The 20,588-nt window shown below is 42.4% G+C and overlaps 1 protein-coding gene across 8 annotated transcripts in view; it reads left to right on the top strand.

The window, feature by feature from the left end:
• Positions 1 to 6,456: 6,456 nt before the first annotated feature.
• The window catches only part of LOC124075612 (threonylcarbamoyladenosine tRNA methylthiotransferase), a gene marked incomplete at its 3' end in the record, with an annotated part of 342,895 nt that continues 328,763 nt past the window's right edge, over positions 6,457 to 20,588 (top strand). The window contains 4 exon segments of one of the 8 annotated variants that reach the window (XM_046419129.2): positions 6,458 to 6,547; positions 7,426 to 7,469; positions 15,783 to 15,954; positions 17,583 to 17,695. In XM_046419129.2, the coding sequence (XP_046275085.1) occupies positions 15,788 to 15,954; positions 17,583 to 17,695 (280 nt within the window). 8 annotated transcript variants of the gene reach the window in all.

The following is a 20,588-nucleotide window of genomic DNA, read 5'->3' as shown; positions in this document are numbered from 1 at the left end:
TAGAGATGTCCCCAGTCAAACCACTTCTCTCAACTCTCTTGAGTTCTCTACTACAGGACACTGTTGGTGCTTGCCTGGATTATTATTATTTTTATTGGTGCATCATAGTTATACATAATGGTGGGATTTATTATGCCATATTTGCACATGCACATAATTTGATCAGTCTCATTCTCCAGTACCTTCCCTTTCCCTCCCTGATCTGCTTGCTCTACTCTTCTTGTCTTCCTTCTATTATTATTATTATTACTATTTAATTAGTGTATTATAGTTATATACAAAAGTGGTATTCATTGTGCTATGTCCATCTATTACACATGGACATAGCACAATTCGGTAGTTTTTGTTCCTTTGTCAGCTGTTCTTCTAAAGGGAATTAATATCCAGAATATATAAAGAACTTACAATTTTTGTTGTTGTTTGTTTGTGATGCTGGGGATTGAATCCAGGGCCTTGTACATGCAAGGCAAGCTCTCTACCAACTGAGCCATATCTACAGCCCCAAGAACTTAGAGAATTTCACATCAGAAAAACAAATAACCCAATCAATAAATGGGCAAATGGTGTAAACAGACATTTCTCAAAAGAAGAAATGCAAATGGTTAAGAAGTACCTGAAAGGCTATCCAACACCCTTACTGATCAGGGAAGTGCATGTCAAAACTGCACTGAGATTCTGCTCGCTCCTGTTTGAATGGCCGCCATCGGGATTCAGACAGCGTCTTGCTGCGAGGCTGTGGGGGAAGGTGCACACCTACATTGCTGGTGGGACTGTGACTAGTGCAGCCACTCTGGAAATCAGCAGGGAGTTTCCTCCAAAGACCAGGACTGGAGCCACCATGTGACCAGCTGCCTGCCCTCGCGTGACTGAACAGTCTTCTAAGTGACCTTCTTCTCATAACCTCTACTGGCTCCCGAGTTTCTTTTGCCTTTCTTTCTTTCTTTCTTTTTATTTATTTATTTGACACAATTTCTTTATTTTCTTTATTTATTTTTAGGTGGTGCTGAGGATCGAACCCAGGGCCTGGCACGTGTCGGGCGAGTGCTTGATGGCTGAGCCACAACCCCAGCTCTGCAATTCTTTTCTTTCCTGAGTAAAAGCCAAGGACGAGGTCCTCCACCATCTGGTTTCTTTCACTGTCTCCAGCATCTCCTTTGACCTCCTCTGTTACTACTCGGCCTCACTCCATCCCAGGCACTCTGGGCTTCCGCTGCTCCTCAGCAGGCCAGGACTCTCCTATCAGGGCTCTTTCACCAGCTGGACTCTTCTTCTTGAATGTCCAAGAAAAAGACTATTCCTTGGCTCACTCCCTCACCCCTCCAAGCCTTTTTTTTCGAGGTTCTTTTCTCTCAATGAACCTACTCTGACCTCCATCCTTAAAAATCTCAAGCTCTGATTCTCGGTTCTCTGTAATCTGCTGTCGTTTTTTGGCCATCTTTATCACCACTGAACATGTAATGCGATCTTAACGTCATGTTTGTTTGGTCCGCCTCTTCCTGCTAGCATAGAAACGCTTAAAAGGGCAGGACGTTGGTATGTTTTGTTTCCTGAGCACTAAGAACAGTGCTTAGTATACTGCATATGTGCAATAAATGCGTTATTATATAACTTAACGAATTTGTTACATATTGAGTCACGCATTGCAGAAAGATAGAGAAAACATGTTTCCCACTGACACTTATAAGCAATTAGAGAGTTAGACAACAGATTCAAATTATTATTATTCCAGGGATTAACCACTTAACTGCTAAGCCACTTCCCCAACCCTTTTTATCTTTTATTTAGAGACATGGCCTTGCTAAGTTGCTTAGGGCCTTGCTAAGTTGCCAGCTTTGAACTTGGGATCCTCCTGCCTCAGCCTCCAGAGCCACTGGGATTATAGGCGTGCACCACCGCACCTGACTCATATTGTTATTTTTAATCTTTGAGAGAATAGGAGCTTTAGCCAGAACTCTTTTGGTTGAAAATCATAAAAACACACTTTAATTAGCTTAAGGGAAGAAAAGTGGAGACTTTTATTCACAAAACTGAAGCGCTCAGCTCCGGGTACGCTGGGTACAGAGGCCGTGGTGGGTCGCCTTTGGAACTCGCTGACCTCTCTCTCGTGGTCACCCCTGCTTTCCTCTGAAACAGCTTTGGTGTCAGGCATCAGTCCTCCTCATGCAGGCCTGGAAACTTCAGCCTCGGATTCTTGCAGTTGATGTGGAGCCCAGTATGTGCTCTGGTCTGGTGTGGGTTACATGCCCTCTGGCAAGAGAATGTGGTGCTCTCATTGCAAGGTCCTGGGCCACGGGCCACTTGTCCAGCGTCTACACCACTTGTACTGAGAGTGGGAGAGTGAAAGATAGAATTAATTATGGAATTGAACCAGTCAGGTTTGCATAAACTGATAGGATGGCTGATATTAGAAGTATAGCACTCTGACCCCTAGTGGTCACATTACAAGGAGCATACTCGGCGCACATACAAAGGAGGCGATTTCATGTCAAGCTTTTCTATTACCTTCCATCAGTTTATTTAGGAACAGCAGCAGCCTTCTCTTTTACCCTCCACATTGACGCATTCATCCATTTCATTCATTTTTCTTTTGACCTAGCTATTACATTCTTCTTTATTTTCTTCTGTCTTTACCATCAACATCTTTCTTCTTGGATTTGTGTAACACACTTGATAAATCCTCCTAGAAAAACTACTTTAGTTGTATGGTGTCCAGGTGAGGAACTTTATTCTGACTCCCAATTTATTAGATTGAATTCAAATCACTATGTAATGTACCACTGATTGACATGTGCCAAACTCACCTCTTACATAAGAAAAATTGGAGCTGGGTGGTAGCATGTGGCTCAGAGATAGCCTACTTGGGTCTGTCTCTAGCATGGAAAAAACATTAGGGCTGGATTTTTGTCATATGCAGTGAAAAGCTAATATAAATAACAATATACTTGCGCATGCACAGTGACTTACTGAACTTTAACAACAGCATTATTACTCTTTCCATCTCTGACAGAAGAACTAGATTAACCTATTTTAAATCTTATTCTACTGTGTATCTAATATTCCACACTGAAAATTTCATGTTAACTTTTAAAAAATCATTTTTCAATAGTGAATTAAACACATGAATTATTCATCATAAAAGGATATCGATTGGCATACATTCATAAGTACAATGGCTAATTGCTCAAATCATAAGCAAAATCTAAATACATGTTCCTACTTTAAATTTTTTCTTATTTTATTCTTGCTTGATTCGTGTCTGAGATAGTAAGGATTCTTTAATTTTATTATTGCTCACAATTCCCTTCAATTTTCATTGTCAGACTAATATAAAATATCAGATCATTCTGAAGGCATATGGGTTTTATTCCACACATTCTCTATCATTCCTTTCTGTTTTCTTGCCAATATTTTTTTTATTTGAAAATTTTCATTACTGTTAATGGAAGTACACAGCTTCTTGTGAAGTACTCACATAGAATTGTTAAAACAATTGAAATTGTTAAAACAATTGACAGCACAGCCTAAGAGAGAGGATGCTAAGAAGACAGTATTCCTGATATAAGAACTAGACCTAAGTAGGGCTACTTCAGAGCTCTAGGGATGAGTAAGGATGGTAATCCGCAAAGAGGGCTTAACATGGTTACCAGCACACATTTAAAAGTGTTCCCCAAATTTAGCTTTCCCCATTATTTTATAGGTTCATTTGCATTTTAATGTGTCTTTGTCTATACTGGCTTGCCCACTGCTAAACATTTAGTAAGCATTAGTGTAAAATTGTGGGCTGAGAAAACAACGATAAAATGAGGTGTATTATTTTTGGTGTATCTATTTTATAATCTGATTTGAGAAATAAAGCATGAAAGTTTAAAATTTATTAAACAAAATGTAGTCTATACCTGCAATGGAATATTATTCAGCCTTAAAAAGGACGGACATTCTGACATGTTCCATGAACGAACCTCACAGGTATTAGACTGAGTGCAATAAATCAGTTGCAAAAGGACAAATAGTGTTCGAGTCCAGTTATATGAATCACCTAGAGTAGTCAAGTTCATAGAAACAGGTAGCAGAAGGGCACTTGCCAGTAGTTGGGGAGAGGGAGAAATAAGAAGGGTGGGGAGATGAAGAAGTTCCAGAGATGGATGGTGGTGAGGGTTACACAAAAATGAACGTACTTAATGGCACCGAATTGCCTACTTAACATAATTAAAATGATAAATTTTATGTTAAATTTATCTCACCGAATTGGAGATTTAAAACTTAAATATTACTGTAAAGTTAAATGTTATTTTAATTTATCAAATGTTATTTAAATTTTTCTTATAAAATCTGTTTTTTTATCATTCACTTTTTGGATAAATAACACATTTGCAAAACATAAAAGGTATGAAATGATAAAGGAAGGAAAAGAACATTTCCTCTGAGCTACCTTGTTCTCTTAGTGCTTTATCTCAGGGACAACCCCATACCCAGTTACTTATATATCCTGCCAGAAATAATGCGTATATTTACTTCAATTACTATATACAACCCTGCACTCCCTTTCTTGCAAGTTGCTTTTTCCATTTAAGAAATTATTTTGTGTCGCACATTAAAAGCATCTCATTCTTTCCCAACAGCTGTGCAGATACTATAAATGCATGTAGGCAATCCTCTGTTGAGGAGCTGGAGAGGGTTTCTACTCTTGCTATTATAAGAGATGCTTCAAAAACACTTGGAACATATGTCATTTCTGTAAGATAGATTCCTAGAGGCAGGGTCCCTGGCTTTTCAAATGATTTAGACTAAAAGTATCTGAAGAGCAGATTTCGTGGAGGAGGAATCTGTGTTGGTTGCTTCAGCCAAAAACCTGGAGACATTCTTGCATCTTCTCCTTTTACAACCAGAGATCACTAAGTCTCGCTGATTCTACCTCCTCAGTAGCTCTCCTGGTCCATCCTCCCTCCCCACTCCTCACAGTTAACAGCCCACTTTAGGCCTTCGCTATTCCTCTGTGCCTGAAGTACTGTCCTCAAACCTGTTCTCCTGAGATAATAATTTGCTCAGATACTGCATGCTGCCTAATAAATCCACGACTAGGGCTAATGTCCATGGTTTACTGCACAAGGTTCACCTGAATCTGTTCCTGCACTGCCCCTCTCCAGCTGACCTCTCCTGTCTCACTCGTTCTGCTTTATAGTGTTGAACCGTCCACAGTTCCAGGCCTCCTTGGGTTTGCTCTCCCCCATCCTGGAGTGAATCTGCCTATCTCCCTCACTACACCTTTGTCCTGTGCGCAGCTCTTTCACAGTGATTGCCACTCTCTACCAAAACTGCTTCTTCCCAGTAGCCTACAACCACCATGGAAGTCTCTTTCTTTCTCTGTAGCTCCAAAGCCTATCACAGTGCTTGCAGTTAGGGGGCGCACACTCAGTACAATTTTTTTTTAACCCAATTCAATTAGATCTTGGGGAAAAGAAGTAGAATCATTCATTCATTCATTCATTCATTCAACAAATATTTATTGAGAGGCTATAAATCCAAGGTCATGTGTTAGGCAGTGGAATTACAACCAAGATAAGCCAGTGCCCACTTTTGATGTAATGAAAGAGCCAGAGTAATTTACACATGCATAATTCTAGCAGGTAAGGGCTACAGGTGGGTCCCAAGTCACAATTGTCTTGTGGGCATGGATGAGCAAAAGGTGGCATTTGGAGTAGATGAGGAATACTAGGAAAGACGTACTAGGAGAGACATTTGCAAAATAACTGCCTCAAATCGTGATGATACTCAAAGTGGGGCAGAGGACACGATTTCTGACTCCTGTTAACAGTCGGCTTCCTCCACTTTTTAAGCTGGAGAAACTTTTCTGGTAAACAAAGTCGAATAAATATACTGTCTTGGGCAAATACTAATGAAGTGAGATAACTTATATAAAGGTCAGAATCAGTACACTCCATTGGAGGGACGTAGGAACTGCCTTCTAAGTAAAGAAACCAAAACAAAACCAAAAGATAACCAAAACAAAACCTCTCAACCCTTGCTTGGGTGTTAAATGATTCATATTAGATTTAATCTTCCAACTCTTCTTTATCCTTCCTACCAAAGTTTGGGAAAACTACCAAAATACAGTGAGGACAGCAGTTTCTCTGGGAGTCAGAAGTGGATTGGGCCTAGGGAGCCATCACTCTGGTAGAGGAACTGTGGGTGTAAGCCAGGAACACTAATAATAAATAAATTGAGAGATAATGTTTATGTAAAGTGCTTCGCAGAGTTCCTGACAAGTTACAAGAGCTCGGGAGTTAGTCAGTCGGCGATTCTAAGAACTCTGAGGACTTGGGGACTTATTTTGGCTCTTGCAACCAAAGGAATTGGAAAGTCAAGCTTTACTAAGTAGAGTTCAACCGGAAGTCGCGCTTTCAGCAGTGACGCAGTTTGACCTCTCAGGGCCACCGTCGCCGAGCATGCGTACATAAACGTGGCGGGACGTAAGTGTCATGGCGCGCTCCTTGTAAACCCCGTGCAGTTTCCGGAAAAGCGGCGGGTAGATTTCCCCCACTTTGGAAAGGTGTGTTATTCCCTACTGAGGTCAGAATGTGACCTGCACCACTTCTGTGGCAGAGCCTCGTTTCCGCGGTTGTCGTGGTCGCGCCGATCGCTCTCAGTCTCTGCCACCAGCTGGGACCGGGGTCGGCGGGGATCGGGTCTTTGGCTGCAGCGGTGGCCGGCGCGTCTGGCCATCTAGATCCCGGGTCCGCAGTTGGCCTGCTTCATTTGTCCTCCCACTGTCTGCGTGGCTGATTCGTGGGCGACGGGACGTTCGCAGGTGTCCGGCTGACCCGCCGGGGACCGGAGTCGACACCCGGGCGCTCCCCCGGAGCCCCAGCCCAGCCTGTCCGTTTCCTACGGTGAGACGGGGCCTCGCCAAACTGCAAGTCTGGCCTTGAACTTGGCGATCCTCCTGCCTCAGCCTCTGTCGCGGGGATGACAGGTGTGCGCCACTGATCTGGGCTTATCCTTAGTAAGGATTTGGACTCAGTCGGGCAGAGGGCCAGGTGCCGCCTGTTCACTTTGTGTCCTTTACTCCATACCCACCCACCCCCCAACCTCGGGACACGTCTCCTTGGTGTGATCTGGAAGGCGATCTGCACGCCTGGTCGGTACCTGCTTCCTGTGTGTAGTTGTGGGTTACTGCGACCGCCCGAGGTCTTGCAGCAGTGGGTAGCATCTTGTCAGAGGGCCAGATGTCGGCGGCTCGCAGGTAGGCAGGTGTCTGCACAGGCAGCCTCTGTAAGCAGCAAGCCAGGAGTGCAGCTTCATTAACCCCGCTGTACAGAAAGCCTTCCTAGGCAGCGTGATTCCTTTTAGGTAGTTTTGAAGAGTCCTTACAGTGGTTTTGTGAGCGTATTGAGGACTTGCATTTTCTAATCAGTTTTTATTTTCCAGACTCATCTTTCAAGAGGACTTGAGACTAATTGCAAATAATTAAGGTACTGATTTACTCTGAATCTTTTATGTTTGAGTGCCATATTGCACATTAGCAGTGCAGAAAGGTAGCCCAATTTCTTAGTAATTTACCATCATTTCATGAAAACACGATGATTTCTATATCACTAAGTCCAAGGGACATTTTCATTTATTTTACTCTTTCATTTTTATTCAACAGTGTTGACCATATTCACCTCCTTCACATGTTCTCTTCTTTTGCCTTTCTGTGGCATGCTTACCTTCTTTGGTAGCTGCTGCTTGGTTTCTCTTATAGGCTCATTTTGCTCTGCTTGACAGTGAAATTTGGAGTTCCTTGAGGTTTGTTTCCGTACCCCTTCTACCTCTGTTTTTCTCTCTGGGTGATCTTACTCAAGTGTTGACAATATTGTTAATCTGTTCATTTTATTCCAAGTGGTTGATCATTGTGGTTTTAATTTGCCTAGTGGCTAACGGGATTACCATATTTTCATGTGTTTATCAGCCATTTGTGTATCTTTTTTTTTTGGGAAATGTCTGCTCAGATCCTTCGCCTATAATTTATTTTGGGTAGTTTATAATTTGGGTTGTTTGGCGATCCTCCTGCTTCATCCTCTGTTGATGGGATGGCAGGTGTGCACCACTGATCTGGGCTTATCCTTAGAAAGGATTTGCCTGAAATCGGGCAGGGGGCCAGGTGCTGCCTGTTCACTTTGTGTTCTCCTCTACTCCATAAAACCCCTCCCTGAACCTCGGGACACGTCTTGGGCTTAGTTGTTGGTAATTTTCTTTTTGTCTTTTTTATTGGTGCTGGGGATTAAACACAAGTTGTTGCTAATTTTCAAAAGCTACTCAGGTGGCTAGAATGAACACTCAAAGGGCTTCTACCATTGCTGAAGGAGAGCTGTGTGGGTTTTTTTTTTTTTTTTTTTTTTTTTTTGGTACCAGGGATTGAACCTGGGGTGCTTAGCCACTGAGAAACGTCCTCAGCCTATTTTTATATTTTAAATAGTTAGAGACAGTTTTTTACTGAGTTGCTTAGAGCCTCTCTAAGTTGCTGAGGCTGGCTTTGAACTCAAGATCCCCCTGCCTCAGCCTCCTAAGCAGCTAGGATTATGGGAGTGTGCCTGCCTTGATGTGGTTCTCAGTTAGGGATGATTAGGGGCAGCATCTGGGAGGGATTTTTTTTTTTTTTTCCACGTGGGATGATTAGGAGCAGCATCTGGGAGGGATTTTTTTTTTCCACATGCTGGGAATTCATCCCCGGGCCTCCAGTGTGCTGAGCCTGGGTGGCCGCTGAGCTCCACCCCCAGCCTTACCTGGGCGGCTTTTAAGTTCTTGTGCCTCTCTTCTTGGAGATTCTGAGTCAGACCGGAGCCTGGGTGTGTGATGTTCTGAAGGCTCCGTAATAACTCTCCCAGGTAAGTGAACGCTGTTCTAGGATAGTGTCTGTTGTCAGTATTTCTCCTTTTCACTGACTGACTTTATTCCCTTTATCAGACTTGATTGCCTCTGCCTTTGAGAAAAAAATTTCTTATGATTCTGTTGCCTTATTCGAATGTTGTCTTCCTTTCCTTTTATACCCAAACTTTCATTTTTGTTACTTATTAAAATTTTTCTTGAGGGCTTAATTCCTTCTATCAGTTTGTTTGAGGTAGAAACTTCCACTTACTCATGGTGATGAAAGAGATTGTGTATGTGTTCATGATATGCAGCCAGGTTTAGGAACCTCTACGTCACATTATAGTCATCTCCTTTGTCCCCAGCTAGAGGGAATTTCGGAAATAGAATTGCTGGGTCAAAAGATACACAAGTTTCAAACTTTCAAATGGATTGCTGAGTTGCCCTGCAGACCCTTTGAAACCCATTTTATACATGTTTTCAGGTAAAGGCCTTTTGTCAGTGTAATCTGTGAAGTGGAGGAAAAATATCAAGTATTGAAACAATCAGCATTTAGTTCGGTTGTATATACTTTCCCATTTTTACTAGCTGTTTTTTTTTTCTTGTGATCTGGGAACCTGGTCTGAGACTTCCTATTCCTGAGCTATATCCTTGGCCCCTCTTATATTTTGAGATGGGGTCTTACCAAGTTGCCTAGGCCGGCTTGGAACTTGCAATCCTCCTGCCTCAACTTCCCAAGTTTTGGGGAATTACAGGTGTCCACCCATGTGTCCCGCTGTCTGTATTTAAGTGAATCGCCTGTTTTGCCTTTTCCCATTTTCTGGCACGTGTTGCCCCTTGGTGATACATTAGATTCTTGCATTGTTCTTGCTGGTGAGGCCAAGCCATAGGGGAAGAGCATGGTATTTCGAGGAAGCCTGCCTTCTGATTTTAGCTCCACTCTGGACTCCAGTTCTGGAACGTCAGGAGCTTAGCAATACTCCCTGCTTCCCTAAGTCTGTAATGGCGTGGCGTGTCTCCTGCAGTAGAGTCCTTCCACTCCTCTTTCCATTCTGTTTCCCTTCGGTGGATCTGTACACAGTTGTGTATGGATGTAAACATTGTATACTTTTTACAGAAGTATTGCTTTTAATTTATCATTTGGTTATTCGTGGTCCTTCAGTAGTTCTCAGAAACTCTGAAAGGCATGACTTTGCCCTCTATTTAAGCAAGCTTGGTAGTCAGGTAATGACTGTTGCATGCTGCTGTGTGCTCAGCGTCCTTAGGTGTTGGAGAGAGTGGTGGAAAAGAGGCGACACCTGTGTCTATGGAACGTGAGCTGTAATGAGACACGAGGCCTGTGGAAGGTGTTGGTGAGTGCCGTGAAGAAGCATGGTGCAACAAGCGGGGGTGGGGGGGTGGGAGCGTGAGGACGCCTGGGCGGTGCAGGTGTTTAGGAAGGCAGCCAGTGAAGGCCGAGGAGGTATCAGCGATAGAGAAGCGGGCAGCAAGCCATGCAGGGACCCGGGGGCTGAATGTCCAGGGGAGGGAGGACACGTGTGAAGGCCTCGGAATCGGAGGAGTTTGGCTTACTCAGAATACCCAAGCCGGGCGTGGTGGCTCATGCCTGTCCTCCCAGCAACTTGGGAGGCTGAGGCAGGAGGATTATGTGTTCAAAGCCAGCCTCAGCAGATTAACGAGGCACCTAGCAACTTGGCAAGACGCTGTCCCTAAATTAAAAGGCTTGGGAAGCGCCCCTGGGTTCAATCTCCAGGACCTCCCCCAAAATTTGAAATAGTGGGAGGTGGAAGAGGGAGGTAGCCAGCTCCACATCTTGTAAAAAAACTGTTGTCTACACTAAAATATTTAGAACCTGGTGCTGGATATAGTTGCAGGCTCCTGAGATAAAGCTGTGAACAAAGCGTGCAAAAGCCCTTACCCCCACGAGTAAATATTCTAGAACAGAGAGGCAGCAAAAGCACGTAAGCAGGTGATGAAGTATGTGGTTAAAGAAAGGATTGGGAGGGATGGGAATTTGGCAAGGGCTGCTTGCAAAGGCCTCACTGGTGACGTTTGAGCAAGTACCTGAAGGGCTGGAGTGAATGGCTGTGGAGGAAGAGACCTCCAGGCAGGAGCGACTGTGACAGGGCTCTGATCACAGGTGGATTCTGAATATACTTAAAGGTAACACCAATAGGATTTTGCTGGTGGATTGGACTTGGGGTGAGGGAAAGGAAGGAGTCGGACAATCGTATTGGTATGAGGAGGTTGGGGCCGTTTGGGGTGGGGGAAGCTGGGAGAGTCGAAGTTCTGGCTGAGTGTTGAACTTTGAAATGGCTGATAGACATTCAGGCAGGGATGTCCAGCAGGCGGTCAGACATCTGAGTCGGAAGAGCGGGCTGTTACATAAGCACACAGTTGGTATTTCAAGGCCACAGGACGGGGTGAGATCACCAGGGAGTGCCTGTAAACAGAGAAGAGCTCCTGTCAGGGAGCCATGGGCTTCGCAGTGGGGACAGGGACTGAGCCAGCAAGCCCCTGGAGGAGGAGAATGAGGAAAGGGCATCCTGGGGCCGTGGAGAAGAGGGCTTTGAGGTGAGAGTGGTCGGCATTGCAGATGCCACAAATGGCGTCTCATCAGACGGCCGAGTGTTGGTCATGGTCTGTATCATTGGAGGGTTTCCTGAGGGCTGTTTTGGTGGAGTGGTGGGTGTAAAAGTCTGGCTGGTGAGAATGGGAGGGGGAAATTGGAGACAGTAAATACAGGGAGCTTCTCTTTAAAGGTGAGCTGAGAGGAAGAGTGGCTTCATGAGAGGGATCTTTTAAATGAGAGAAGCAGTAGAAACAGTGTCTCTCGCTAGATCTTGATTCCATGGAGGCCATCAGTGATGGGGAAGAGGGAGCGCGGCCGGAGGCCAGGCTGACCTAGAGAGTAGAAGGATTGCCTTCAGGAGTAGCGGTTGGAAGGGAGAGTGCTGGGGTGAAGAGCCTGCGTCCCCGTAAAGGCAGGAGGCCACCGTCTGGGCAGGGGATGGAGGGGCTGCGCCAGTCGGGCCTGCTGTTTCAGTGCCATCTTTCCATCTAAGGAGATCTGTAAGAAAGGACATCTTAGAAAATTCCTAAGATAATGAGTTTGAAGTTTCCTGACTGCAGCTCTCCACAGTTCTTAATCAGTACACAGTGCATATAAAAGGAGGCAGAATTTCCCAAATTCCGCTGAAGACTTTTTTCCCTCAGAGTTACTTCAAGAGTAACTTGGTAAAGACTAACTGGTGGCTGGGGTTATGGTCAGGAGAAGAGCACTCCTCTAGCATGCATGAGGCACTGGGTTCGATCTTTAGCCCACATTAAGATAAAGGTATTGTGTCCATCTTCAACTAAAAAATATTAAATAAAAAAGCCTGAAACTTGGTTCATTTCACTTTACCTGGGCTGTACCTGGGCTCTTGTCTGCAAGACCAGGAAGCCCAACTCAAACTAATTTAAGCCCCAGGGAATTTAGCGGCTCACGTGGTTGGGCAGAAGTGGGCTGCACCAGGGTTCAAGCACTGGTTGGGTCCAGGTGCTCAAATGGCATCAGTACGGCTGTTTCTCTCCCTTGCTCCTATTTGGTTTTGTTCCTTCTCGAGGCTTCCTCCTTGTGACAGGCAAGATGGCCCCTGGGATCCTAGAGTTGACATCCTTCCCATTTAGTCACTTGAAGGAGTAGAGAAGCCATCTTTTCTATTAGCTGTGGCTCAGAAGACCTTGCAGTCCTTTCTGGTTGGCTGGGCTTGTCCTGACCAAGCCTGAGCCGATCACTGTGGCCAAGGAGACAGGTGACTGTCAGAGTGGGGTTTGGGTCCTGTGCTTTGTTCTTGCTTTAGGGAAGGAGAGGGCTGGGATTGATAGTCCTACTTTGACCATGGATTATATATGTCGATTACATCCAGGCCTAACGGTGGACATTTGGGTTATGAATCTGTTTCACTTTTATTTCCCCTTAAGTAATAACACTATTTCAAGAAGTCTGCTGTATCAGTTAGCTATTGCTGTGTAACAAGTCATCCCAAATCCAATAATAAGCTTTTACTGTTTATTCATCTGAATCAATAGTCTGGTCTACTGTGCCTGCTCATACTTCTGAGATCAGTTGAACTTTAGAGGATGATCCTGCTTGGCTGATGTCTCACTTAATGTGGTTTAGGATAACTAGAATGTCGGCACGTGCCTCCATGTGGACATTCATACTCTGGTTATTTCTTACTAACAATAAAACTAGATGAGTTTCAAGCACTCATGTGCTGCCCATCAGACAAACAATTTGTGGTAAAGAACACTTTACAAGGGCACAAAATGAGCCTGGCTGGAAGCCACTGTTAGTTGAGTGATATGAATGGAAAGATGGGAATCTGGTGTGAAGAGAAGGGACCTTCATCAGGAAGCCTTGAGGCACCTGAGAACACAGGTTCTGGATGCTGCTCCAGTGACACCGCTGAGAACAGGTCAGCAGGTGGTGGGTGGGCGTGGACGCATCCAGATTGGGAGCCCTTGTCTTCTGTGGGCAGATTAGCCCCTGTGCTTCCACTTGCTCACCATAGAGGGAGACTAGTGCTGCCGTGTGCCTCCTGGGCTGTCTGCTGCGCTGACCCTGTGAAGGGCTCCAGACTCGCATTTCAGTCTGGTCTACACTGACAACTGTGGGCCTCATTGTTGGTTGGTTCGGAAGTCGGGGTCCCTGCCTGGCCTTCTGTGACTCTACTCTCGTGGGGCATGTCAGGGCATCTTGTAGGGGGGAAGTCGGCTCCCCACTTGACCCTATGACTGCCTGCGGGTGGCACTACAGTGCGTGTGTGGGGCTGAGGCGGGAGGAGAGCGGCGATTATCCAAGCTTCTGGTTCCTGATGGGAGGCCGACTTGTTGGACCTGCGTTGTCTGCACCTGTGGGCATCCTGGACTGCTGGCTGCTTCGGCCCGAGTTTGGATATAGGAGGCAAAAGGGAACCCAAAGAACTCGCTGACCTTTTCCTGGGTTCTGAGGTCTCTAGCCTTCTTTCTCCTTTCATGTTTTCTTTTACGTATGATTCCAAAGTTGTGCTTTGTGTGAGGAATGTGTGTCTACCTGGAAGCTGTGTCCACATCTTCTTTAATTCTGAAAAATTTGGTATTCATTATATCGGGTGTCATGATATAATGAATACCAAATAGCTGTTGTTGGGCTGCAGGTGTAGTTTTGTGGCAGAGTGATTGCCTAGCATGTGGAGGGTCCTGGGTTCCATCCTCAGCACCACAGAAGAATAAATAAATGAAATAAAGGTATAAAAAGTACAATAACATTTAACAGAAGAAACCTACCTATTTTCTAGTTTTAAGAGTTGTAAATGTTTTTAATCTTTTATTTTTTTGGTACCAGGGATTGAACCCAGGGGCACTTAACTACTTGAGCCACATCCTCAGCCCTTTTTTCTGTTTGATACAAGGCCTCACCAAGTTGCTTAGAGTCTCACTAAGCTTCTGGGGCTGGCTTTGAACTTGTGATCCTCCTTCCTCAGCCTCCTGCTGGGATTACAGGCATATGCCAATACCCCTGGCTAATCTGTTTGTTTGTTTTTTTTAACCACCCTGAGGAAAATCTGAGGTGGATATATATATATATATATATATATATATATATATATATATAAAAAACATATAGTTGTAGATGGACACAATACAACACAATTTTACGTGATTCTGAGGGTTGAACCTGGTGCCTCTGCTGTGCTAAGCAAGTGCTCTACCACTGAGCCACCACCCCAGCCGCCTCCTGAGATGTTTTAAAATAAATTATAAACATGGTATTTCACCTTGAAGTGTTCAATATGTATCAATAAAAATAGTTTGAGGGCTGGGGTTGTGGCTCAGCGGTAGAGCACTCGCCTAGCACGTGCAAGACCCTAGGTTCGATCCTCAGCACTGCATAAAAATAAGTAAAATAAAGATATTGTACCCAACTATAACTAAAGAGAAAATAGTTTTGAACATAAGAACAATAATGATTTATAATAATATCCTCATCTAATATCTAGCTCATGTTCTGATTTTTTAATTAGTTCCCAAAGTTTATCATAGTTGGATAACATAAGAACATGAGTTGCATTAGTTGTTAGACCTTTTTTTAAAAAATTAGAGGAATGATTTCTTAGCTGACCCAGGTCAGTGAGAAACTTCCATGGAACTCGATTCAAAGAAATTTTTTATATTTAAAAATCATTCTTCACCTTGAAAGACAGTGGCCTTCCTCATCGCCTTTCATGCAGTCATAATTTCTGTAGACACCTGCATGTGCCTGTCTTAGCCACAGTCGCCATAGGGACTGGCAACCCCCAGGGACACAACATGAAGCTGCCGAGGCTTGGCCTGAAGGCCACTGAGTTTTTCCAACCCTGGAGGCCATGGTACTTATTATCAACAATGGTCGCCTTCCTAAGCTGGTGGAGGTCTTGAGCTTTTAAATCTTTTAAATCTCCTTTTATCTTTTTTTGTTGTGGGGGTGGGGGAGGTGGTACCAAGCACTGGACCACTGAGCCACATCCCCAGCTCTGTTTTGTGTTTTATTTAGAGACGGTCTTGGTCAGTTGCTTGGCCCCTCAATTTTGTTGAGGCTGGCTTTGAGCTCTGTGATCTTCCTTTCTCACCTTCTGAGCTGCTGGGCTTATGGGCACTTACCGCCATGCCTGGCTCCTTTCCTTTAATCTTGAAGATGTCCTGCCTTACTTTTTTCCCCATGGAGTTGCTTTGTTGAGGAAATAGTTCTGTTGAATCTTGGAATGTCCCATTATCAGTGTGACTTCTAATCGTCTCCTTGTGTTGATCCCCTGCATTTTCTCTAAACTTGAAATTGACTTAACAGGCTTGATTAGTTTGCTGAAAAATTTTTTATAGGTGATGTCGTGTTAAGTAGATTTCATAAGCTTGTGCTGTTTATGACTTTGTGATAGAAAAGATGCCTTCTGCATCCTGTGATACCCTGCTGGATGACATAGAAGACATTGTGTCCCAGGAAGATTCAAAGCCACAAGACAGACATTCTTCAAGAAGGCAGGTTGTTCCGAAAGTGCGAAGGCGCAATACCCAGATGTTCTCGGAAGAGAACGGCCCGCCAAGTGACAGGTAAGCTTTCCTGGAATTGTGTGCAGCTTAATTTCTGGCAAGATGCTGGCAGGACTAGTCTGTGTGATCTGCATAGGGTTTCTTTTTTGGGCTCTTTGGACTTTTGGTAGAAACATGAGGGTCCCCCCACCCCCACCCCCCATTTCAGTGGCTTTGAATTTGGCAAGGCAAGGTGATTGGTTAAAGAAAAGGATGTCCAGTTGGATGTTCTTGGATGGCAGGGCCCAGAACAATAGAAACCTCTTTCACTGCAATTGGTATGTAATTCTGTGGTACTTGTAAATTAAAATTTTTATTGAGATTTGTGATTCTTATGAGGTGTTTTGGATCTTTGATAGTGAATACTTACAGACCAGCCTAAGGCATTGGGCACAAGAGTTATTACCATTTCCACTGTTACGGTGGGACCGTGGTCAGTAAGATTCTAATGCAACATTGCCAAGAAGGATTGCCAAATTGTAAGATTTTAAGGAGCTCTATAATTGTTCAGCGTATTGTTGAGAGAGTTTTAATATAGTTGATTATTTTTGTCTGGAACATTAAGCTTTTAAGCAATTTTTAAACTTATAAATTCTATTTTATGACTGAAGTTTATAATATTTGTCCTGAACACATCCTTAAGGTAGTTTCTTTTTACCTGAAATTATTAAAGTAACATAAGTTCTTTTTTTCCTTTCTAAAAATATTACATTTTAAACTCTATTTTTATAGATGGAGTACTTTTTAAAAACTGCACTATGGGGGATTGAACCTGGGTCATTCTACCACTGAGCTGCATTCTACCCTGTCCCTTTTTATTCTTAATTTTGAGACAGGGTTTTCTTAAATTGTCCAGGCTGGCCTTGAACCTGTACTCCTCAGCCTCCAAGTCGCTGGGGATTATGGGTGTGTGCCAGCACACCTAGATGGAATACTTTTAATAATGGTGTAGGGTGACAGTTTTTAATTTTGATTAAATTGTTCATTTTTAAAATAGATAATGATTGCAGCTAATATGTAGGAGTCTGAAAAGATATATTATTTCATTTGCTATTGCTGCTAGATTCAGTTTCTGTGCTGTTATTGTGTGTATTTTTTTAGAAGTTAAATTAATGGTAGTATGGTCAGTAGTAGGATTTAAAAGCACAATTCAGGGGGCTGGGGTTGTGGCTCAGAGGTAGAGCACTCGCCTAGCATGCGTGAGCCACTAGGTTTGATCCTCAGCACCACACAAAAATAAAATGAAGGTATGTCCACGTACAACTAAAAAATAATGATTAAAAAAAAGATACAGATCAGAGGGGCTGGGGTTGTGGCTCAGTGGTAGAGTGCTCGCCTAGCATGCGTGAGGCCCTGGGTTCGACTCTTAGCACCACATATAAATACATGAATAAAATAAAAGGTCCATCAACATCTAAAAGATATTTAAAAAAAATTCAAACACTTTTTTTTTTAACGTAGAGATTCTTGAACTTTTGTGGTTGGTTTATCTTGATTAGTCGTCTTGTAACAGGTTTTTAATTGGTGCATTTAATGAACAGCCAGTGAATTAATTGTAGTTTGCTTTTTTGTGTAATATGCTCTGAAATCATCCATTACCTTTTTTTAAAAACACTTAATGAGACTGCTTATTTATTTTTTTAAAACAGCACTATTCCAGGCATACAGAAAATTTGGATACGAACATGGGGTTGCTCACATAATAATTCAGATGGAGAATATATGGCTGGACAGCTAGCTGCTTATGGCTATAAAATTACAGGTAATGTGTTCTGTAATGTATTAAAAGTCTGTTACAGGTTTCAAAGAGTCTGGTTGCAGCAATCGACAGGTATTTTCGCATAACGTAATGATTTTAAGGCAAAATAATGATAGCTACTATACCTAGAAAACTAAGGATCTTTAAAGTTACTTTAAAATATATACATTTATTTTGAAGTAAGTTTAGAATTTGAGAAGTAGCAAGCTGCAGAGAGCTCCCGTGTGCCCTTCACCCACCTTCTCTTAGTGTTGCCACCTTACATAACTGTTATGTAATTAATAAACTAGGACATTAACACTCCTGCAGTACTCTTCTCTAAACTGCACAGCCTTTTAGAGTCTTACCAGTTTTTCCTTTAACTACTTTTTCTGTTCCAGGGTCTAGTTCAGGTCCCACCTTACATTATTGTCATGTCTCCTTGGTCTTTTGAATCTGTGACAGTTTCTCCATTTTTGTTTTTCCTCTTCTTTCATTACCTTGACACTTCTAAGGTAACTGACCTATTATTTAGTAGAGTGTTCCGAGTTTGTCTGATTCCTTGTGATTAGGACAAAATAAAAGGATCTGGGGATGTAGGTCAGTGGTAGAGTGTGCCTGGCTGGGGGCTGGGTTCAATCCCCATTACTGCCAAACAAAACAACAAAACCCCAAAAAACAAAAACAAAAAAAATATTGTATTCATTAGTAGTTTTTACTCTGGGCATGCCTTAACACATTCCAATGGTATGGTTTTATTATTAAGAAAATAGCCTAATACATTAAAAAGATATCACATGTTGACTTAATATATTTTGATTTAAATTTAGTCCCTTTGTTTGGTCTGATGATGGCTGTCTTCTGTATAAAAGAACAGTCCTCATATGTTTAAGAATGTTAATCGTTGCTTTGCACACATAATTTTGATTTTTTATTTGGGAATATTTAAAAAGTTGTTTGAATATAAAATTTTCTTTTTTGCTGATGAGTATGTTACTCTTACATACTTGCATTATCTACACTTGTTTGCGATAATCATACTGTTGACTGTGCCTGCTGCAGACGCTCACAGTCCGTCTTTCCTTCTGAGGTGGCTGATGTGTAACAGACTGCAGGACTGCTTCCTCCACTGGTCCAGGTGCTCGAGGCCTAGGAAATACAAACCAGATCACTTCTGTTAGGAACTTGGAATGAAATCTTATTATTTTTTTTTTTTTTTGTGGTGGAACTTAGAATTGAACTCGAACTTGCTGATTCTAGGCATTGAGCTCCACCACAGCTCTCTGTAGATCTGCTATTTAGATAAATGAGTTCTGGATTACCTATGTCTGTGTTGGTTTCATTATTATGGAGTAGTAAGAGTTTATAGAAATTAATAATTTGTCTTTGTTAATAAAATGTGGACCTAAAATAGCAAATGTGTAATTGATATGCATAATCTACATTTTGTACCTATTTATAACGTATACAGAGATTATTGAAAAGAATACACAGAAAATTAAATCAAAATTAGCTCTCAATTGCCAGTTACAGATCTTTGCACTATTTTGCAAAGAACAGTTGTGTGGGTAGTTACTTGAAGTTGCTTTTACTGTGAGTTGAGAATAATTCATAGTAAAACTTCATAAAGGCTCAGGGAAGTTGGCTGCTATTTTCGAACTTTTTGGTTTTGAAGAAAAAGCTGGTTCATATCTTTTGGATTAAGTATTAGAAAACAGTGCTTGCTTACCTCTCATCTCAAAGAATGAAACTTAGAGGAGAAATGATATTAGTCCCTAAAACTCAGGATATTGTGGATGCATGGAAACATGATTAAATTAGAATCATGAGAAGTAGTAAAACTTCCCCTGCAGATAGTATTGCTTTTTTAAGAAGTATGCTCTGAATGCACACATTCCAGGAATGTATTCTTCAAGTAAACCACTTTTGTGGGTGCCACTGTTTTCCCTGTAATGCTTTCGTTATTGCTTTTGAATTTTTCCTTTGGAGATACTGGCAAATTATTTTTGGTGTGGTCATTGGTGGCAAATTTCATATTTTGAGAGTATATTTAGTGTTAACAGTAGTCAGGTCAGAGGCCAGATCTGGTGAGTGAGGTATGTGATGTGTTGAACAACATTACTTTAAAGAATTTGTCACCAGTCCCTAACCCAGTAGTGAAATAAAGGCTCAGTCTTCCAAGGTGACTACTTCAGGGATCACTCTCATTTGGATATGGCTGTGGTAGATACAGCTGTGTTAGGTGTAGTTTTTAGTTACCTGCTGTGAATGATAGTACTCGTATTTGGTTAGTGGGGGGAAAAAGTCCATCTCAAGGACACTGAGGCCCTACCTCATAAACAAGAGAATAACGTGTGCAATGCATATGAAATATTTGTGGACAAGCTTAGCTAAGTCAGAATTGTTCATTTTGGAATCCCTTCATTCCAGAAAACAATCATTTTAAATTGCTGGCTGTTAAAATTCTTGATAGTTTTTTTGTACAAGTTGTATATAGTTCATTCATTCAGTAAATGTTCTCTGAACCTGTCACATGTCACAGGTCTAGGAGGTGTAGAGATGTGAAATGAACTAGCCGTGGATTCTAGCAGACAAGTTTATTTGGTTTTTGGCAAAGGAAAAGCCTCAGATTCCATGTCAAATCTAGAAATTATTTTAGTAAATCTCGGGCTCATAATTATTTTTCCATTGTACAGTATGGTAGCAGGACCTACTGTCTTTTAAAGGCATTTTTATGACCTGTATCTTCTGAATACTTTGCAATGATGTCAAGTGAGAATGTAGCATCTTGTGTTTTTGAATTAAGGAAAATTTCTCTTCATAAACAAGTAAATACTAGTTTATTGGGTATAGAAGTTACTAAAATTGAGTGATTTAATATAGCATGTTCTTTAGTTCAGACCATTTAACTTGAGGT

The sequence above is a fragment of the Marmota monax genome, unplaced genomic scaffold, assembly GCF_021218885.2.
Source record: "Marmota monax isolate L192 unplaced genomic scaffold, Marmota_monax_Labrador192_F-V1.1 WCK01_AAM20220418_F8-fsc00259, whole genome shotgun sequence".
Lineage (NCBI taxonomy): Eukaryota > Metazoa > Chordata > Mammalia > Rodentia > Sciuridae > Marmota > Marmota monax.
This window is presented reverse-complemented; position numbering and strand designations above follow the sequence as displayed.